Here is a 22,714-nt window from a genome sequence, read left to right on the forward strand (position 1 = left end):
TGTTGGTTCCAAATAAACCCGTCAAGTGATAAACAAATAACTGTGAATATATTCTCAGTCCTTGCACTGGTTTGCGAAGGAAAACAGCGATAGCCAAAAACACATACAATAAAGTACGACATGAAATACCACGGCTGGGTGACAACGCAGGAAGCAAGTCAGCCGGGTACAGAACCAGCCATGCAACAACTTGAGTGGAGGATATGTACACTAACAATGAGGAACCGTATAAAATCTTCGAAAGCCTGCATATCGTGCGTGAATGGAAGGAATGTATGACCTGAGTACTGTTCATCCGACTGTTCGAAAATTCGGTCAGCACAAGTTGGCTAGCACAGAAGCAGCTCCGGCCTTCAAAAGTCCAGTGGTTAAAACGATTTACGTGGATCGACTAAAAAATCTAGCTAGGTCCTTTAAGAAATTTTTCGCAAACTGGGATCGCATCTCAAGGTCGGCCACGATCAGATTTTCAGATTTGAATGCTCAGTTTTTCGGCTTTTAGAGAAAGGCGAAAAAACAATTTCCTTAGGGACCAGCAATTGTTTATGGGGTCTTTACGGTACCAGCTAGTCTCGTACCCAGAACTCCCACGGCCATACATTTCAGTTACAGGTTAACGGTAGAATCTGTGTAGGATATTAGTACCAGCTTATGGAACAGTCTTCGGAAACATTTTGCTGATGTTTGTCGGCTTTTCTAAAAGAACAAAAGCGTGATGTTCATCCAAATTTTATTATTGTAATATTCTAGTTAATTACAGTTCAAAAAAAGTTTGTTGAAATTCATGAAAGAGCTATTTTAGGGTTTATTTCTTGAACCAAAACCGTTTTCGTTCAATGATGAGCTGTTGTTTGTGTAGCCAGACGTAATGCAATACAAACATCACAGATTTGTGTTTTCTTAAGAGCACTATAATTTATTAATTTCACTTTTTGTGCGTGTAGCACCTACCTAAGTGTCTTTACCGACTTAGCTCTCTACGCCAAAAAACTATCGATCTCCCTGACTAATAATTATAAATTGTTTTTGTTAACACACGGCTCTGATTGCTAGGTTCAAAACACTTAAGTCATGTTCCTCTCAAAGCAATGAAGCCTCAACAGCTAGTGGGTTAGTGAGTTCATGTTATAAAACCGAGTTTAGCTAAAAGAACAGATTTCGATGCAGTTTTGGTTCATTTTCTTGGGTCTTCTATCAGAGTTCGGTATCGAGTTCCTCATCACCAAGTGTTTCATTCTTCGGTTGGCATACTATGTCCTGAAACAGATTTTCCATAGTTGGTTGGTTTTGAGTCTCTGGGAGAGAGAGGCAAACAAAAGCAGCTGCTAAAGCCAAAACAGCCATTAATCCAAACGGAAGAAGCCTGTGGACGGTTGTCTGTTGAGTAAAGGAGGTTGAGGTATTAGTACAGGCGACAAATACCCCGTTTGTTGAATTACGCCGGTCTCCTTTCAAAGTTGAGCTTTCTTCTCATTGTCGCTCTCGATACCACAAATATTAAGGGATACAGATATTGTGATGGGGTTCACAGAAGGAATACAAAGAAATCCATCTAAACAGCTAAAAATTCTAAAAGTGTGGTAGGGGTGGAGAAATTGTCGCTGGTGCTTTGCTGGTGACTCTTTGCTGTTCTTCACAAATTGTGTATATTCAGCTACGTATACCCTGTTCAGACATGCTGCATTGTACTTTGAGACGCTATTTGCGATTCAAGTTGCAAGGGTTGTACTCAGTGGATATCACTTCCCAACTAAAGTAAGCGGACTACCTTTAGAAGATGTAAGTACGCTGCACACTTACCAAAAGCATAGAGTAGGGTGCAAAAAAAGCGCTTACACGTGCAGCAGCTGTTGATGTACCCATGGCAACATTCCTTTACCAGAACACAAACACTTACAAAAATAATTTAGATGAGCATGAGGCACGTCAATGTAAGTATAGCCTCACTTTAGTGTTGCCTCATTACGAGGCGCTGCGCGAACACTTTAGAGGTTTCTACAATAATAAAGAATAGTCAGTCGATGCTCAAATAGTGTCTGTGAAATGAAAAGAAACGGTAACTTTGTCTTTACACATGTAAAACCGCAAACTTAAAGAGAAATTAAATTAATCTATCGAATACGTGAGGATATAAAATGATAATATAAATGGAAGGAAAAAGAGAATATGTTTTTCCATGTGGTGACAGAATTTGCCGGATGAGCTTAAAAAATCCTTTCAGCAGTGCTGGGCCACTTAATTACCTCAAAGTTGTCGGAAACATCTCTGCAGTGAAAATGTGAATCAGTGTGAATGCGATGGCAACAGCAAGTCTAGCAACAACCATGGACATGAGGATTTTTCCAATCAGATAACCTGGCAGCAAAATTCAAACGTTAACTCTTATCTGAGAGAGAGTATCGTTCTTTATGCCGCTATTCTCAGTTATGATACAAATGATCATTAATTAATGGAACTAGTGTTGCAGAAGCGTTACAACAGACCGTCGAATCAACCCTTGCCTGGGTCTTAGTAGACTTGATTTTGGCGGTTTTCCCAGTCCAGGTCTGCGATCCTCCCGAGGGAGGCACGGCTCCTTTCCTATTTCCATAGAACCAAGGCAGAAGTCAAACGTCTAGCATGCGCAAGTGGATAAATTATGGTCGGCCCGCGCTGATTTCCCGCGCAAAACTTCAAAGGAAACAAAAAAAAACAGCCGCTCTCTTGCAAAATATCCAGAAAAATGTAACGCTAATAGATATCTGCTGAAGGACACAAAGTAGAGAAAAGAAAATGTCGAGACTTTTCAAAAAACAAAGCTTATCCGTACTGACAGGCATTTTGTTGATTTACGATTCGATTTTTGGCTTCATCTAATAAGTTGTATACTTTTAAAAGGCCATTGCTCTCTAGCCTGTTTCTGCGACAACTTGTTTCTGACAGCATAAAATTACACTTCATAGCTATCACGAAGTTTGCATATGCGTAGACGTTTGACCCCTATATTATCTTGGTCCTTCGCAGTACGTTATCCTGTTATAAAATGGTAAAACGTGGATTTTTACACGGACATGGTTCTTACGATGCACATATCATGTCTATGGATAAGACCCCAATTTATGATCAGGAGGAAAACTCTGAGAATATTTCGACACATGCTGTCTGCACAATCAGTTTCTAAAGTTTCATTTTAATTACACTTTTGTTAGATTCTGGAAAGTCCATCAATTAGTAAGGTTCATTTTACCGTTGTCGTCATCATTATCTGATAAAAGAAATGCGCCAATCACTCCCGCAGCCGATAGAATAAACGATACCACAATGATAAACTTTCGACGAAATCTAGATGTAAAGATGGGAAATGAACAACAACAGTTATAGGGGTAAGATAAGAATCCGAGCATGGTTAAGTTCAAATTCGTAACGAAAACATTAATGGCATTTCAAAGCTAAAAAATTAGCATATAGTTGTCAAATAGCTAATACAAAAATCGTTAATTGACCAGTAAATCGATCCGTCTATGGATTCATCCTCTGAATGACTGTTTGCAGTTGATTGGTAAATTGATTGAGTAACAAACTGATATAATGATGAAGAGGGTACGTTTCTATGGAAATTGGGTGGTGCGTCTCTGTGGGGTATTCAAAAATAATTTTCTTCTATCAACTGAGTTGATAATGTAATTTGGCCACTAGAGAGAGTTTCTGGGGCTGACGCTTCGAGTGTTAGGCCTTCGCCAGAGTGAATGAAACGCTAACACTAAAAGCGTCAGCCTTAGAAACTCTCTATGGCGGCCAATTGCAAATTAATATTCAACTCGTTTAATAAAACTAAATTATCTGATTTAATGATGGATTGATTAAAAGATGGAATAATCATATTGTTAATTAGCTTATTTCATTTTAAATTTTACTACCTGACTGCCAAAACAGCAGATAGAGGGTATGCGATTAGTCCATCAACGGCAGCAACGACTACATTGATGTAGACATTACCCCCAATAAACGGTGCGCTGAAAGCTGTCGCATAGGATATAAAAGATACAGAAAACCTGATTCAAAAGAAACAAAGAATGTTTTTTTTTAAATGACATATGCAGGCAATGATGTACAAACAAACACAAACAAACAAACAAATACTTTATTTATCAAGGGTGAAATACAAAATGGCCCTCAACAAAAACAAAACACACACAAAAAAAACAAAAATCATACTGATCCTACCAATTATTACACTTCCAACAATAATAAAATAAAAAGGTCCTACTAATCTTAAAATGTTCTAGCGAAGGGTCTTCTTTGATAAAATCATTCTGTAGCATTTTTCTGAAATTTGAGTGGGAAATTATGTTTTTGTATGTGTTACCTAGATTATTCCACAGACGACATACAGTTGAGTTGAAAATCCTGACTTCCTGACTTTCTTTAACATGATGGTGTCAAAACATCATTACAGATAGCAGATCTAGTTCGATAACTATGTGTATACCTAACATGTTTAAAATATGAGATGAAATATTCAGGACAATGACCCTGGCTAACTCTTTGTAGCATACAGAGTTTTCTAACGCGTAGATGTCATCTATAGCTACCCAGCTTAATTTATCAAAAAGTAGGCTGGCTACCTATAGATTACATGTAGAGCTGTGACTTGTGGCAAGGTACAGCTTATCAGATGAATAAAGGGGTAAGTTTCTAAAGAAACTGTGGTGCTACGTCTGTGGGAGAATATAACAGGGTAATTTAGTATTTTCAACTGAGTTGATAACGTAAATTGGAAACCGTAAATAGTTTGAAAGTTGTCGTTTCGAGCGTTAGCCCCTCGTCAGAGCAATTTATCCTGATGAAGGGCTAATGCTCGAAACGTCAGCTTTACAGTGGCCAATTTACGTTGTCATTTCAGTTGATAACAATAAATTACACACTTTATTAGAGTATATTTGATGTTTTTTTACCTCAGAACTATTATTTACATTGACTCCAGAGAGCAAACAAATAAGGAAGAAAACTTACCACATGAGCCAAGACCCAAGTGTTCTGTGAATCATTCCATCTGACATAAACAAATCAGGAAAGTCACCAAGTCTTATTCTCTCATCCTTGGGCAAATGTAATGCTTCTTCTGGCATGCTTTTACCATTCACCTTGGCAACTTTACTTAGTATGTCTCTCGCTTCCGTCTCTCGACCTTTGTGGAGGAGCCAACGGATGGACTCTGGAGTAAAACTAAGGGACATGGAATAGTGCAAAATATAGGTAACTTTACAATCGCTGCAATCTAATAGACAAGGTGGATTGTGATCTAGACCAACACGTTGAACACCTCAGGAGCTAGAAATAAATGAATAGATTACTGAAACAGTTGGAAAGCTCTAATCTGCGTAAGATGTGTTAGTAATTTCCTTATTCATTCAGTAATAAGTGAGATTTTGTTAAACTCAAGAAATACCTATGAAAGCATCGTAATCTGAAGACAAACTGGTTAAACTATGTGACGAGTGCGCAGAGTAAGAGCAGGCTGACCTCTTATGCTGATAAATGGATTACATAAGTAGAATATGTTATTGTAAAGGGGCCTTTCCTACTCATCAACGCACTGAAAATGAAAAGAGCTACTCACAACCAACCACCTATAAGTATAATCCCAGGAGCTCCTGTGACGATGGTCAGAAGCCTCCAATCTCTGATGGCGTAAGCACATCCGGCTAACGCCTGACTTCCCACAGCAATACCAGTCCAAACGAGTGCTCCTGCGGCACCTCTGTGGCGAATCCCAGAAAACTCCATCGCCAACACAAACATAGGAATGCTGTACCCAGCTGTATGTTAAAAAATAAAACTAAAACGGAGAACGGCCTTCTGCAGCGACTTGTAAGTAGTCTTTTAACTTTTCGGAGGAGGGGGAGGGAGGTGTTCAACCTCTCCATTTTTGGAGGCTTACGAAATGTCTTCGTGCTGAGGACTAACCGTGTTCGCCTTTTATGTATATTTTTGCGGAACGAATTACTCTCTCTTATTCCCTACATGAACAACATGTTACACCCTTTAATAACTTTACTAAGCACATAACCAGAAGCAGCTAAACATTCTTAAATATCAGATTTCCCTACTCTTCCATATTATTCAAGCGGCCAAATCTCCCTACCCGGGAATCACTTCGATCCGAAGACAAATTTTCATGGGCTCGAATGTCACACTTACGATGGAGCCCCCATTAGGGAAGGAGGGGAGGGGGGGGTCTTAGTATCCCGTTTCCCATTAATTTTGAGCCAAAATATCCTGTATCCCGCTAATTCTTGTATCCCTATAATGCCAATTACCATGACGACGTTATTGAGCGTGACATGTTTGGGAACCTGATAACGAAAAACACATTTTCCTTGGGTGTTTCCACGCTGTTTCGCTGATTTGTTCCCTCGCACGGCTCTCCTATTGTTGTTTCTGTTAACTACACCATCTTGTTTCGCCGGTTTTTACGCAAGAAGACCACTGTTTATATTGTGAATCACTGCAATTATTTCAACTGCACACAAGCCGGGTAGTTGCACTGTGATCAAGTGCTTACGTCGTCGACTTGTATTCCGTCCAGGCGAGAGTAATGGATGCTGCTGCCGAGGGTTTCTTGTGTTTCAAGTTAGTAGTAAAAATAACAACGATGATTCTCTTGGACGCCTTAACTTTCTTCCTGATCTTGTGGTTGAACTCTAGTATCTCTTCATATTCCATTTTTGCTAATTCATTTGACATTTCTTTCCCAGTCTCCCTGACGGTCAGCGGATCTCCACAGTCCAAGCACCGAACCATATAACAGTGGTATTCTTCTTCGTTAATTACGATAAGTTCGTCTTGAACAGTACAGGCGGGAGATCGCAACACGCAAAAGTACTGCGAAATAGAAAAAGCCGTGGGGGAGGGGGGGGGGGGAGAGAGTTGTTCTCGGACAAGAGCTGATATTGGCAGCTATTGTCAATATTGACAATATTTGATGGCAGGCAAAATGTAAAAAATCGCATTTGAAAGTATTTTTTCCACTATTTGCGCCTTCCATATTGACTAATAAGCTTATTTCATTCTTTTAAAAATGAGAACTTCGATCTTCGATATCCCAGAACCTTGTTTTTGAATACTCCGTATCCCTATATAATTTTTTACCCAAATATTCCGTATCCCTATAATTGTTTACCCAAATATCCCGTATCCCTATAACCTTTTACCCAAATATCTTGCACAGGACGAAATTGCAAGAATCCGTAAACGGAAACGTGGCAGAAACATGTTAAACCGTTCCGGAAACACGACGGATAACCTGTGTTTCCGTTACCGGTTTCGTGACGTTTTCTCGCGTTTCCGTTGCTGCGTATACAACGGAACCGGACCACTTTTTGTGCATGTTTCCGTCAAGTTTCAGCTAAAGGAAACAAATGTTTCCGCAATCGTAATTTCGGGTTTACATTTGCGGAAACACAAGAAAACGTTGCGGAAACATGTCTTTTCCATGTTTCCGTTGACGTATTCCGGGCTACTGAATGGGTGATGGAACCTGCGGAAACACAAGAAACTGTTCCGGAAACTGAGGTCTGTTTCATGTTTCCGCTACAGCTTACGTCTCGGAAACGTGTTAATTCAAATTTATCTTACTCTTGCGGAAACTTTCTAGCTTTGGTAAACCTTTTTTTCCCTCTTTCTTTCCGAAACGCACCCTTATAATGTTCATGGTAGGTGGAAAGTCTTATTAATTAATTTACAGAACACCTCTTATGGCGTTTTCCCCTTCAGTCAAAGAAATACTACAGCTATATTTTGCCAAAGCGTCATTTATTTTTCTTCCATAAGATAAGGTTGTAGTTAAATAGAGCTTCAATTCATTACAGAGCCTACTATTCGCAAAATACTTGTAGTATATATATCTACTTTGGTCTATATGTCAGACTGGGAAAGAAAACTTTTCACCATTTAACAAATCGCATTCCAAATTACTTTTGAACAAATGTTACAATGGCTGTTCTGAGCACTATAAATGAAAACAGGCATAAAGTTTGCCAAGAACAATGAACGTCTTTATAGTGTTTTCTAAAATAATGTCTATTCTTAGGAACCTCTCAGTCCAATTATTCGGTACGAATTGCCCAACGAGGGCCATTGGTGGGGCAAGGCCGTAAGGATGGCTCTTCGGTTCTGGTCAAACGTGCACTTGCACGACGCTGCTTTTCGCTAAGTCCATCCAAATAGGCCTCGTCCAGTTTTGCTTTCAAATTCTTCAGTTTACTTTTCTCCCACACCAGTTTACGTACTTTCCTTAGTTTCGGACCCCTAGATGAAGCAGGATCATCGTTGTCGCTTTCTTCCGATGACATGAAGTCGATGGCATTTGGCGAACAGAAAATTTCTCTTGCCTTTTCTTTGTCGTTGTCCGACAAGATAGCCTTCTCTAAGCTTGAAAGGCGTCTTGATAGTTTCTAAACGATATAAACAGAGAACAAAAGTGTCAAAAAATGCGCAAGGAGCATTTTGGCTATCACCAATGACACGTTGCTGTTACAAGATATACATATACTTCCCTCTGGTAAAGATTACACTTTTCTTTTTCAACTTAAATTGTGAGTATTATACAAAACAAAGTGTATATATAAAAATTGATAAATTTCTTTGACAAAGCAACACAATTAATTAAATGACATGTTATCAAGGACAAAATATGTATTTATCGTGTTAAATCATAGAAAAGAGCTCGAATACAGGGATTCATTTATTAGAAATAGCTGTAACGCGATGTTGCATAGCTAGGATCAAGCTCAACATTCCTGAACATTTGCTTATATGGTTCTCAATCTGATACTTACTCTCTTTAATCAATTTTGTTGCTTCATTTGACTTCGATGTTATTCAAACTTTTTATTTGTTTTTCTTGTTCTGTTATCCCGAAGAGATTTCCAGTATTGATGAACCGCGCCTAAAAATGAAACAGTGCTGTTCATTACTGTCACGTTTCATCAAAAATAACTAAAAGCATGACCGTTTCATTTAACTAGCGCAGAACGACAAAAAGTTTAAACAGCAGCAAGCACGCTCTTGCAGTTCTGAAGGCATTCTCTATCTTTACTGGTAAAATACGTATTTCATTTAAGTAGCTATACAGTTAGTTCAATCGTTTCTATGGGATGACCCGGATCAAGATTGGTGATCCGAGACCATTAGGATCACTGTGCATCAAAGGAACTGGTGAATCCTTGTTCAGAGTGGATTTGACCATGATCCGAGTAATCTCGGATCATCCCATATAAACGCACTCAAGTCAGTTCACTGTGCTAATATACGCTAACCCTAAACGTAGAGTAGTATTGCAAAAAGCGAAAAATAAGAAAACCAACGGGTATTACTTGCTTGTGCTAAAAAAACCAACTTACTCTTAATGACAGCCTTTGTCCACTTGTCCTTGCCGTACACTGAGCGGACTTCTTTTAGCACTCTCCTAGCCATAGTCTTATTTTCTGGGCTATTAAAACTGAAAAAGGTATAAGATATCAATTTAAGAATTTTACTCAGCTAAATTAAAGGTGTGAGAGCAAAACTAAATAGAAGCGATCACATACTGTATAGCCAATCATAACGGCAGGTAATTTAGTGCAACAATCAAACAGCCAATGAGATAAGTTTTCGAATTATTTATCCGATTGTTGTTTGTTTTGCTTTAGACCATGGCGAGCCTATTGTTTCCCTATCGAGAAATCTTGTTTATTTTATAATAACCCAAGGAAAGAGAGCACACTCGTAATGTTCTTGCTTAATTGCATGCATGCACTACCTACACTATGTGTTGCCCACAAGTATAAAATTAACTTAGTTATTTTTACGTTGCAAGCTAGCATGGCCTAAGATCTTGTTTAACAATAACTAAAAGCTCCTCCATCGTCGCCACACAACAAGTCAACTCTTTTTGAAGTCGAGGAAAAAGCGAATAGCTATTGTAGCTGGCCTACTACACCTCAGCTGTAACTATACATTAGCTCCGTTTTGTTTTACCTGACGCTCAAATCAAAGTTAAGCTGATTCTCCTGATCTTCTTCTTGTCCTTCACCCTTTGTTAGTTCCTTGCACACTTTCCTGACAGCATTCTTGTATTTTTGTAAAATAAATAAAAAAAAAACAATGTCAAAACAAACTAAAAACAGCAAGTTGATTATTAGCTGGAAGTTCATAAAAGCAAAATTAATTTTAAAAATGCCGTAGCGAATTGGGACTTTTAAAAAGCTGTCGCTTTTAACGTAACTTCCTCCTCGGATCGGAGCAAAGTGATCTAAGTGACTTTGCTCTGTGGAAGCAGCTCAATACTTCAGCTTTTAAAAGTTAGTTTACTTGCTTAATATAAAATAGAGCAAACGTACGTACGTCTCGCGCCTTCGGAAAAAGTTGAAAGCCGCGATAGCGATAATGGAAATGTTCTAAAGAAACTTCGGCTGTTGGGGCGAGTTGGCCTTCAGTTGATTGAAATAATGTCTGGATTACAAATTTTACCCGGCGAGTAAAGGAAAACATAACAATGAAACAACGATAATAAACGGAATAAATCACTTTAAAATTCCCCGCAGCTCATCAGCTTGCCGCACACTAGCTGATTTTTCGTCGGCCTACTTGTGGGGAATTCAAACAAGTCTGCAACAAGATCAGGCCTTGTTACCTGGCTGTGCTAGTTTGGAAAATGTCTTGTCGGGCCTAGTTGTTGGCTACTGTGTGGTGGATTAAGACAACTTGTTGCACACTAGCCGACAATCGGCTATTTATTTTACACATGTAAAGCCAGCCAATTTCATGTCCGTGAACGTAGGTTACATAACCCGTCGGTACGAGGTGAATGAGTCTGGATTTTCACTGTCACATAGTTTTAAGTACATTAATGCGTGTAACCTGGCTTTACGTGCGTAAAGTAAAATAAAGCAAACGCATCGACGACATACGTCTGCGGAAAAATTTGAATGTGGATCAACTTTTTTCCGCCTCACCGCGCGCGACGGTGTTCGCTGTTCGCTCGCGCGTGTCGCCAACAAGCGGGGCAATTTGGCAAACGTTTACAACACTGTCACTCTGAGTCTCTTCGATCAGCCGCACTTTGTTAACCAAATTTGTGACTATTTCTTGGACGAATTTTTAAAATGATTGATTTGCTTTTAACGATAAGATTTCAGCTAACCAATGAAGGAATTATTAAGCTTACCGTTAGCTTACATAACACAAACTTCACACCTATTTTCAACACACGGTAAACCGTCTTGTGATTCCTGACGCTCATCCTTGACTGTAACTTCGAAGTTGCTTAGCCAGAAAGAAGACAAAATTACTTACCGAACACTCAGGATCTTTGTCTTTGGACTTCTCAAAGAGTTGCCTTCTCGTTTTTGTCGTAAGATTCGTTACTTGACTTTTCAGTTGCTGATTTTCTTTGCGGATCACCGAAACTTCGGCCAGCAATCGCCTCAAGAGATCTCGATCTTCCAGGGCAGCTCTCGGGGTTTCTTCACTAAGCACTGTCCTGTCTTCCATTTCTGCGTTGGCTGATTCCATGGTTTTGCTGAGTTGGAGTAAAACTGAGAAAAAATTGGAAATACACAGTAGAACGACGACTGGAAATCACGCGCAACTTGACAAATGCCCAGACAATGCAAATTTCCCGCCTCGTCTCCAGTTTGACGCAGTCACCAGACAATTGTCGTCAATGGCAACAAACCCGTCTGCTGAGCCCGCAGCGGCATGCGTCGCCGAAAAGAGATAGATTTACGAGAATTCACAAGTTTGAGGAGAGAGTTTTCGTCAAGTTTTTGGTTATTTATATTGGTATATTAGGTTATAGAACGCAGGAGTATCGCAAAGAATGAAAAGAAAAGGTTTACACGGCGAAACAAGTGGTAAAAAGAGGCGATCAAGGTGTAGACAACGATGTCCTCACTGTCAGCAGTTACTTAGCAATTCACAGTACCACGAGCATCGTAAACGGTACTTCAATCCAGTACTCAAAGAATGGAAAACCGTGGCCGATCTAACGATAGTTAAAGCATCTATGCCTATATCAGATGTCCCTGGATCAAGCTCAAGTGATAGCGAAGGTAAGCTATTGATACATGTGACTGCGTGCATTCGAAGCATTCAAAGCTAAGCTATTAAAAAAAGTCTTGGTGTGTGTTTTGATTTCACATGTTAATGACTCTTGTCATTTACATGTGAAAACAACAGCGCATTTGTCAAAAAAATTGTAATAAAAACCTGTAAGATCTTTGATTAGCAAACGACCCCAAAATTTATCAGGTCCATCCTTGACATGCACGTCAGGTTTCTTTTTATTTTGAATTTCTATTCAATTTTGTATAGGCCAAACAAGAATGAGAGTCATGTGAGAGTTGAAGGATGGTAGAGTACATGTAAACACATAGTTATGGTAAGAAATACATAATTATTCTTTTTATGCCAGGTTTGTTTCACTTAATGGCTTACAAGCAAATTGATTCTGACTGATTGGTATTCCAAACAAATAAAATTCAGACCAAAATAACATGGTTTTCATGCAGTGCATTATGTGTTTGTTTGTCTACTGGAAACAAGGCTTAGAGAAGTCCTGTCAGGTCTTTCAGGATAAGTTTTTCCTGCTGCATGGTTAAGGGCCTGCTACCCCGTTCCTCCTCACCAAGCTCAATAGTTGTCATGCAATCTGTGCAATTTCACTTCTGGTTTCCTTATCTTCTGCATTTCTGCTTCACAGCCAAATTTTTGTTTAGTTGTTTGTTTGTTTGTGTGTATACCAGCAAGATGAACACAATGTTAAAGTTTGCCACACAGCAAAATTGAGTTTTTTCATGTAATAATAAATACATCAAACACCAGAGACAGTGTTTCATCAAGATATCCAAATAAAGAGAAGAGAGTTAAAAATGTGATGTGTGGTGGGGTATTTTTGACGAAATACCAAGTGTTTGGATAGGCAATGAAACACTGTTTGGAGTGTTTGACAGCAAAATAATTAATTTTTCACTTTCTAATTGAAGGCATCAGTTCAGGTCTAAAGTTTAACTCATTTTACTTGAAAATTTCAAATCACTTAAAAGGCAATTTGTGGGCCCTCTTTCACGAAAAGACATATGTTGCAGTACTAAGTGCTGAATGCACTGTATGATCAAGACAAGATTATGATATTCAAGATTATGTTCAAAATGGCTTTTAGAGGTTTTTGTTTTCTAAAAAAATTGTTTTGTCAATACAATCATGTAAAATTAAGTCATACGAGATGAATGTAGTCGGTTGCAACTACATTGTGTAAGTGTTTACTATCATACATAACTTTTGACTTTATTATTTTTCTTAATGAAAGGATTCACTGGAGTCTGACAAGTCTGAACTTGGTAGTTCCGATGAGGGGCAGAGCTGTAGTGAAGATGAAGGCACGGATTATGCAGATTCTGATTCCAGTGATATAGAAGATATGCTGCAGCCAGAGGAAGTAGAATTGCCTCAGCCTTCTCCAATGAGTACCAATCAGCAACGTACCCGAGTAATTCTGACCTGGATTGTTTATTTTGTTTTGGTGTGGCAGTACAAGAACTATGTTAGTGACAATGCCATTGAACAGTTGCTAAAGTTTGTGCAACAGTTACTGTTTTGCATTGGGGAGCTGATCAAGGACCACACAGAGTTGTGTATTGTTCTTGCCACTAATATTCCCTGTACTCAGCAAGAAAGCTGTTGAAAATTGATCGGGACAACTTTCAGCAGTATGTTGTTTGTCCCAAATGTACGAAACTCTATCAGATGGATGAAGTTGTTATCAATGAGGGTCACCGAACTGTTGCAAGGACTTGTAACAATATTCCGTTTCCACAAGGAAGGTGGCGTAAGATTTGTGAAGCACAGCTTGCTAACAAGGTAACTTTAAAGAATGGAAAAACTAAGTTCTATGCTCTTAAGACGTACTGCTACAAGAGCATCATCGAGTCACTAGAAGCCTTACTGAAACGCTCTGGTCTTGAGGAACAGTGTGAAAAGTGGAGAAACAGAGCTAGAGATGATGACTTGTATGCAGATGTTTACGATGGCAAAGTTTGGAAAAAGTTTGGCAACTGGAAGGGCACAAAGGAATTTCTCAACCTGTCTCGATCATTTGGTCTTATGTTGAACGTTGACTGGTTTCAACCATTTAAACATCGGAATGATTATTCGGTTGGTGTAATGTACATGGTATTGATGAATCTGCCAAGAAACATTAGATTTAAAAAACAAAATGTTATTTTGGTTGGTATCATTCCAGCTCTTGCTCATGAGCCCAAGTCTCTTAACCACTTTCTGGAGCCTGCAATCAATGAACTGAAAGCCCTCTGGATAGGTGTTAAGGTTAACACTTGTAACAGTCCATCAACCTCAGTAGAGGTTCGTGCAGCTCTTTTATGTTGTGCTGCTGACATCCCTGCTGCACGGAAACTATGTGGATTTCTTGGCCATTCTGCTAACAGAGGATGTTCCCACTGCTACAAATTCTTTCCTGGTGGCTTTGGAGAGTGCAAAGACTACAGTGGTTTTGACAGAGACCAGTGGCCAAGGAGGACCTCACAGCAGCATCGTCAGGATGCTTACAGAGTCAGAAACTGCAAATCCGAAACTGAAGCTGAAAAGCTAGCCAGTAAACTTAGCACTAGGTATACAGCCTTATTGGAACTGCCTTATTATGAGGCCATTCAAATGTGTGCTATAGACCCTATGCATAACTTATTCTTAGGGACAGCAAAAAGGGTTTTCTCAAAATGGATCGAAAGTGACATTATTGGAAAGGCTGGGCTAGAGAACATTCAAAGCAGGATTGAAGAGATTTCTACATCAACTGATATAGGAAGACTTCCTGGAAACATCAAGTCAAATTATGGTGGATACACAGCTGCTCAGTGGAAAAATCTTGTTCTTCTGTACTCAATGTATGCACTAAAGGACATACTTCCAGAGCAACACCTTCATTACTGGCAATCCTTTGTGCTAGCTTGCCGCCTTCTCTGTAAGCCTTGCATTACAAAAACTGACTTAATGCTTGCAGACTATAAACTCATTGACTTCTTAAAGGAATATGAGAAACTTAATGGCAAATTGGCAATATCTCCTAACATGCACCTCCATCTCCACCTCAAAGAATGTGTGGAAAATTACGGCAGCATATACGGTTTTTGGCTGTTTAGCTTTGAACGGTATAATGGAATGTTAGGATCCTATCACACAAACTATAAGACCGTGAAAATACAAATTATGCGCAAGTTTATGACATCTTGTAGTCTGGCAAATATGCAGTATTGCCTCCCAGAAGAGTATCAAGAATTCTTTTTTGACAATTGCAAAGCCATGTTAGGTTCCAAAGGAGTCTTAGAAAACATTGCAGAACTGCCACAGCTTATGATGGCCTCCACTGGATCATTAATTGGTAAAGAATCTTTATGGGCAGATTTATCATCAATTAAGTTTGGAAGCCCTTACAAGCTGGCCAGACTGGATCAGGATGAACTAGCAGCACTGCGTGTAGTTTATCATACCCTGTATCCAACATTGGCCGAAACATCACCGGCTATGGCTACTTTGTACAAGAAGTACTCATCTCTAACAGTTGCTGGCGAGAGATATGGTTCCACATTAGCCTCAAGACTATGTCCATATGCCCGTGTAACAGCATCATGGTGCGCTGAAAATGGATGCATTGACCCTGGCTTGTTGAGGCCAGGAATTGTACGTTATTACATAGTCCATAGTCTGGAAATTCAAAGAAAGCAATATGTTCATGTTTTTGCAGTTGTGAACTGGCTGAAACCTTCCGAACAAGACTTTGGCTTTAAGAACCCACTATCAGTTTGGCATGCAAGAGGCTACGAGACTTCAGGGCCATCTGTATTTCTACCTGTCCAGAGGATTCACTCAAAGTATTTGTGAGCTGAAAAACTTTTGTCAGGACAGAAATACTTGATCATGTCTCCCATCTCCAGGAGAATTTTGTTGTAACTAACTTACAAACAGGGGGGGGAGTTTGAAAAAGGGATTGATAAGATGTTATTATATGGCCAGACAAAAAAAAAGAATTTTGTTTGTTTACATGTAATGTAAGTGTTTTGTACTAGCTGACATTTTGCTTGTGCATGGTGATAAGCTGAACTTAAATTTTTCAAAGTTTGCTAGTCCTCTCTACTTTTTCTTGTCAGGCATTTTTGCACTTCCATTTAGTATTTCTCACTAGAAGAAAATGTCGTCAATATTTTTTGTTTTTGTTTCCAAGTTTTTTCACCACTTAAATGTACCCTTAATTTACACTAAAATGTGGTTTAAATGCCAGTATAGTTTGGAAAATCTAGACCAAGGTCAGTATTGATTTTAGCCAATCAAATTCAGGAATAGTTTCCAGTCCTTGTGAGACACGGCCATATAATAAGGTACTTTATATAATTTACCAAATTTATTATATGCTTTTGTTTCTGATACATGGAGGTGTGTTTAGAGTACATCTAAGCACCTTTGTAAGGCTTAGCTAGGTAACTATGTGTGGCTGTTGTGGTTCAATTTAAACCTTGCTTTAAATTTTATTTTACTTTGTGTTTAGATATGATAATATCTGTTGATAAGTTTGAAACAAAGGAAAATTTAAACCAGGGATAATACTGAACCACAATAATGATGTACTTATGAGAAACATTACTCTTGAGAGTGATAAATAACTTTTTTCGTGTTCACTTAGTGTCATCTACAAATAAGGGAGATTGGCAGAACTTCAGATTTTTAAATTGACAGTTATACAAACCAAACTCAGTAGGGAGTTTATAACTTTTAAATTATCCAAACCTCCAAAGGCAGTTCAGAGTTGTTAGGTAATTGGTGTTGTGTGACACTGATTGAACATTGACAATGTTATAAGGCCTTGTATGGGATTAATTATTGTTGTTATCAATGAGTTCCTCTTACAATACTTCGGTTAACAAATAAGGAAATGTACATTTTATTCTTAGCCATTCGCTGTTCACTTTTGCCTTTCTTAGGCTTTTCAGTGGTGTTTTTGCTCTTTTGATTCTGTTAGATTTACTGACAATTTCTTTGTTTTTTTTTTTTTGTATTGTTGGTGACTGGTGGAACTAATAAAAACAATTTACAGGTCTATTACCTGAAATTCAGAAAGTTGTGTACCTGACATTGTTGTTTTTTTTATTTAAGAAGGCAGGGGGGGGGGGGTTAAGTAGGCTCATCCTCAACTGGTATAACAACTTTTTGGCTCAATCATACAACTATATTATTTGGCCACAGTGGCTCAAATGGCACACCTGTCTTATTTGGCTCAACCGGTTAAATGACACGACTGTCTCATTTAATCCAACCTACTCAAATCACACAACTGCTTCATTTGGCCCAACCGGCTAAAATCACACAACTGTCTAATTTGCCCCTACTTGATTAAGTGACACAACTGTGTCATTTGGCGCAACCGGCTCAATTTGTACAACTGTCTCATTTGGCCCAACTTAATCAAATGACACAACTGGCTCAAAACACATTTGTCTCATTTGACCTAACAGGCTCAAATCACACCACAGTGTCATTTGGCTCAAATCACAGAACTGTCTCAGAAATGTCTCATTTTGCCCAATCCACTCCACTCACATGAATGTCTCATTTGGCTTAACCAGCTCAAATGACACAATTGTCTCTTTTTGGCCTAACCAGCTCACATCCCAGAAATGTCTCACTTGGCCCAACTGGTTCAAATCACACAACAATCTCATCTGATCCAACCGGCTCAAATCACACAACTGTCTCATTTGGACAAACCAGATTAAATGACACAACTGTCTCATTTGGCACAACCAGTTCAACTTGTCTGATTTGGGCCAACCAGATCAAATGACACAGTGGTCTCATTTGGCCCAACCGACTTAAATCACACAACTGTGTCATTTGGCCTAACTGGCTCAAATCACACCACTGCCTCATTTGGCCCAATCAGATCAAATGACACAACTGTCTCATTTTGCCCAATCAGATCAAGTGACACAACTGTCTCATTTGGCCCAACTGGCTCAAATCCCACAACCGTCTCATCTGACTCAAATCACACAACTGTCTTGTTTTGCCCAATCGACTTAAATCACACAACTGTCTCATTTGGCACAACTTGTCTCATTTGAGCCAACCAAATCAAACGATACAACAGTCTCATTTGGCCCAATCGACTTAAATCACACAACTGTCTCACCTGACCCAACTGGCTCATATCACACAACTGTCTCATTTGGCCCATCTCATTTGGCTTAACTGGCTCAAGTCACACAACTGTCTCATCTGATACAACTGGCTCAAATCACACAACTGTCTCATTTGGACAAACCAGATTAAATGACACAACTGTCTCATTTGGCACAACCGGTTCAACTTGTCTTACTTGGGCCAACCAGATCAAATGACACAGTGGTCTCATTTGGCCCAACCGACTTAAATTACATAACTGTCTCATTTGGCCCAACCGGCTCAAATCCCACAACCGTCTCATCTGACTTAAATCACACAACTGTCTTGTTTTGCCCAATCGACTTAAATCACACAACTGTCTCACCTGACCCAACTGGCTCATATCACACAACTGTCTCATTTGGCCCATCTCATTTGGCCCAACTGGCTCAAGTCACACAACTGTCTCATCTGATACAACCGGCTCAAATCACACAACTGTCTCATTTGGACAAACCAGATTAAATGACACAACTGTCTCATTTGGCACAACCGGTTCAACTTGTCTGATTTGGGCCAACCAGATCAAATGACACAGTGGTCTCATTTGGCCCAACCGACTTAAATTACATAACTGTCTCATTTGGCCCAGCTGGCGCAAATTACACAACTGTCTCATTTGGCCTTAAACTGGCTTAAATAATACAATGTCTAATTTTGGCTGTCTCGTTTGGCCCAACCAGCTCAGTGCACACAACTGTCTTCTTTGGGTAACCGGATCAAATGACACAACTCGTCTCATTTGGGTCAACCAGATCAAATGACACAATTGTCTCATTGGCACCAACCGACCTAAGTCACACAACTGTTTCATTTGGCCTAACCGGATTAAATAACACAGCTGTCGCATTAAGATTCCTTGTTGTTCAAAGAACCATCTCGCGTTTGTGTTTTGGTAAGATGTAGGCAAAAACTGCAAATCCGTTTGCAGAAACATGACGGAAACGAACAACAGCGGAAATGTGCTGGCTTAAATATGACGGAAACGTGACTTGGCATTTCCGTTCCGTTAACGTGACGGAAACACGTAGACTTTAATTTTCACGTTTCCGTAAGACGCAAACATAACGGAAACATGGAGTTGCATGTTTCCGCCACGTTTCAGAAATACGGAAACATGTGATTTCGTCCTGTGTTGATAACCCTTTATAGGGCCTCAAAATGGCGAGCTGCTCGAGGTAAATGTAACTTACCCAGCATAAAGCCAACTATGCTACGGCAAAGAACAAAAAACCAAAACGTTGGAGCAAATGCGGAAACAAAATTGAACAGCCAGCAGAAAAAGCCACAGATGAAGAGAGGCCGCCTCCTTCCAAACTTGTCTGACAAAATACTAATAGCAATACTGCCGACAAGGAAACCTGCGAATATCCCAGAAGTTGATACGAATCCCAAGTAGCTGCGGGCACAAACAAGGTCGAACTGTGATTTTGGAAAAAAATTAGATATGTGAATTGAAATCTCATCAGATATGACTCCTTTGTCTTACCCTTAAACCTAATCAATGAAAGGCTTACAACTTTAAACTTTTTCCAGAATAGCAGGAGTGACAGAGGTTTATATATATGATTCACATGTATAATTTTCACACATTTATTGTCAGAGGGTATTTTGCAATGTAAAATATATTGTCATAAGGTTATGGGGATAAGAACGAGAGACTGTTCACAAATTTCATCACGTTTAGCACAAACCTCAGTGACAACTGATGTAAAGTCGTCCTCGAATCTCCAGTCTTTCCTCAAAATGTTACATCTGTGGTTGTATCTCTCGTCTATGATACTAATGCTGTCTGTGAATGGGCAAGTGGAGTTGTTTACGCATTTCCAGTTGGGTTCTGAAGCTATAAACACCATGATCGTCACTGGCACAGCCCACCAAAATAGAGAACACAGATTGAAAAACAAATTGAGCGCAATCTGAAAGCGACCAAAACTCCCAATTCGTTCAAAAAATGTATCTGTAGTCAGTGCCATTGCAAGCATAAATGAAAAGAATAAGCATATGAAGTAAGATTTTGGCTATTGAGTAACATCAAAAAGCTCTGTAATCCTATATGTCCCATTCGTGACTGCATAAACTTCCTGCCGTGCCGTGCCGTGCCTTGCGCAAGTCTAAATTATGTAACACTATACATTGGCTCGTAAGGCGATCACGCAGGGGGCTCCATGTGTCTCGTTTACCGAAACTGGTTTTGATTATCAAAGTTCAGACCTGATGATCCAGAGTTTTTAAGAATTGAAGGAAGAAATTTTTCATACATTGAACACTAATGAAGGCTTGTGCCAATGGATTGCGCAGTCACTAATACTGTTATCACAGGCGGCCCAAGCGTACTATATCATTTCGTGGTTTCCCATTTGAAGGTCATTAATAGGAATATTTGATTTACTTAACACGTGTATCAACAGGAGCAGTGCAAGCTAACATTTAGAAACTAGCAAATTGTTCTAACTCAACATATCAATAGTACTTCAAGCTTCTGAACTTCTGTATTTTTCAGGGATCTTAAACACCTAAAACTGAGTAAATTGAATGGCGCGTTTCAACCCTTCCCTTTATATTCTCTACAGAATTTGCTATTCAAAATACAAAGGAAAAGTTGCAGATTTTTTATAATAAAAAAGATACAAAAACAAGAAAGCAAAGGAAGGTTGCTCTTGGCCAGCCTCGTTTCCATGTCCTAGATGGGCTCCAAATGGCCATGAGCCGTAACTTTCCACGCAAAATATGTTGGCAATCTAAAAATATCAATTTCGTGATTGGAACCCCTAACCAAGCATGCATGCAACATTTGAGCCAAATCGGTGAATCTACCGGTCCGACTCTAGTCCGACATAAACGCAATGTCATTATGCATATTCTCCATACTGTTCTTTAGACATTTCCTAAGGTGCTGACAAGGAGATTTTGTTTACTGGTCAAAATCTTCTTTTTTGGTAATCATTTCCTTCATTCTCCTGACCTTAATGTGTGATTCAGGGCTGATATTGTGAGGAGAAATTAGATGTTATTAGATGCTAATCACTCTTAGGGTTTAAAGAGTTAACAGCAGTAGTGAAAATAAGGCTTGGAAAAAAAATTGAGGCCTGTGCGGGATTGGAACCCATGACCTCAACGACACCGGTGCAGTGCTCTACCAACCGAGCTAACCCATTATGTTGGTTCCAAATAAACCCGTCAAGTGATAAACAAATGACTGTGAATATATTCTCAGTCCTTGTACTGGTTTGCGAAGGAAAACAGCGATAGCCAAAAACACATACAATAAAGTACGACATGAAATACCACGGGTGAGTCACAACTCAGAAAGTGCGTCAGCCTGGTACAGAACCAGCCACGTAACATCTTTTGATTATAGGATATGTATGACGGATACGAAACCGTACAAAATCTTCGAAAGCCTGCATATGATGCGTGAATGGAAGGAATGACCCGAGTACTGTACGTCCGACTGGCCGAAAATTCGGTCAGCACAAGTCAGGTAGCACAGAAGCAGCTTCGGCCTTCAAAAGCCCAGTGGATAAGTATAGGAAATCGTATGAGCCTGCTCGTGCATTTCGTGATTTATGGGCACGAGTGATGTTTTGAAAGTTCTCAAAATTGCACGAGCCGTAGACGAGTGCAATTTGAGAACTTTCAAAACATCACGAGTGACCATAAATCACGAAATGCGCGAGCAGGTTCATACGATTTTTTATTTATTATATTCTCGACAAAATTACTCCATCGCGCTACTCTGTTCGTGCTCGTATTCTTCCATTTTTGGGTTTACTTTTCGTTGAGTCGCCCATGTTTGCCAGACATTTAACCAGGTCTGTATAGCTTTCAACGTGTTTTTGTTTTTCGCATTTTCTTTAAGTTGCTCAACGATGTTTTGGTTTGACAAAGCAAACCGGCTGTCAGCCATTTTTTTATAATTTGGTGTTCAAATTTGGCGCTTCCCCGGTGTTTCCATGGCAACTTCTCCGTATTGCACTCTATAACCTCTATTGCACTCTATAACCTATTTATGCATTCATCATTGACCAATCAGAAACGCGATATTTTGTTGAGTATATAATAAAACGATTTACGTGCATCGGCTAAATTCTAGCTAGGTCTTTAAGAAATTTATTCATTCGCAAATTGGGATTGCATCTTAAGGCCGGCCATGATCAGGTTTTCAGATTTGAATGCTCAGTTTTTAGGCTTTTAGAGAAAGGCGTAAAAACAATTTCCTTAGGAACCAGTAATTAACTAATAGGGTCTTTAAGGTACCAGCTGGTCCCGTACCCAGACCTTCCGCGCTATCGCCAGACATTTCAGTTACAGTCTAACGGTAGAATCTAGGTACGATATTAAATACCAGCTGAGGTACAATTTTCGGAAAAATTTTGTCAGTGTTTGTCGGCTGTTCTAAAAGAACAAAATCGTGATGTAGATCTATATTTGATTATAGTTATTTACTAGTCAATTACAGCTC

General features: G+C 39.4%; 1 protein-coding gene and 2 pseudogenes across 3 annotated transcripts; 1 reads left to right on the top strand and 2 right to left on the bottom strand.

The window, feature by feature from the left end:
• Nucleotides 1-714: 714 nt before the first annotated feature.
• On the bottom strand, nucleotides 715-20,365 carry LOC113667898 (solute carrier family 22 member 15). 2 transcript variants are annotated; one of them, XM_089199180.1, is made up of 9 exons: nucleotides 19,944-20,365; nucleotides 19,443-19,671; nucleotides 5,600-5,798; nucleotides 4,993-5,205; nucleotides 3,897-4,031; nucleotides 3,227-3,321; nucleotides 2,244-2,355; nucleotides 1,801-1,873; nucleotides 715-1,377 (listed from the first exon to the last, which is right to left on the bottom strand). In XM_089199180.1, the coding sequence occupies exons 1-9, from the start codon at nucleotides 20,232-20,234 to the stop codon at nucleotides 1,195-1,197; spliced, it is 1,530 nt and encodes a 509-aa protein (XP_089055306.1). In that variant the 5' UTR covers nucleotides 20,235-20,365; the 3' UTR covers nucleotides 715-1,194. The 2 variants fall into 2 exon arrangements, with proteins under 2 accessions (XP_089055306.1, XP_089055307.1); XM_089199181.1 differs by lacking the exon at nucleotides 1,801-1,873.
• On the bottom strand, nucleotides 7,939-11,535 carry LOC149049235 (uncharacterized; annotated as a pseudogene). Its single transcript, XR_016184660.1, has 5 exons — nucleotides 11,317-11,535; nucleotides 10,000-10,091; nucleotides 9,384-9,481; nucleotides 8,820-8,929; nucleotides 7,939-8,435 (listed from the first exon to the last, which is right to left on the bottom strand). The product of XR_016184660.1 is annotated as an uncharacterized LOC149049235 (transcript).
• LOC149049236 (uncharacterized) lies at nucleotides 11,704-16,121 on the top strand (annotated as a pseudogene).
• Nucleotides 20,366-22,714: the final 2,349 nt, after the last annotated feature.

Source organism: Pocillopora damicornis, chromosome 3 (genome assembly GCF_964200805.1).
Source record: "Pocillopora damicornis chromosome 3, jaPocDami1.2, whole genome shotgun sequence".
Lineage (NCBI taxonomy): Eukaryota > Metazoa > Cnidaria > Anthozoa > Scleractinia > Pocilloporidae > Pocillopora > Pocillopora damicornis.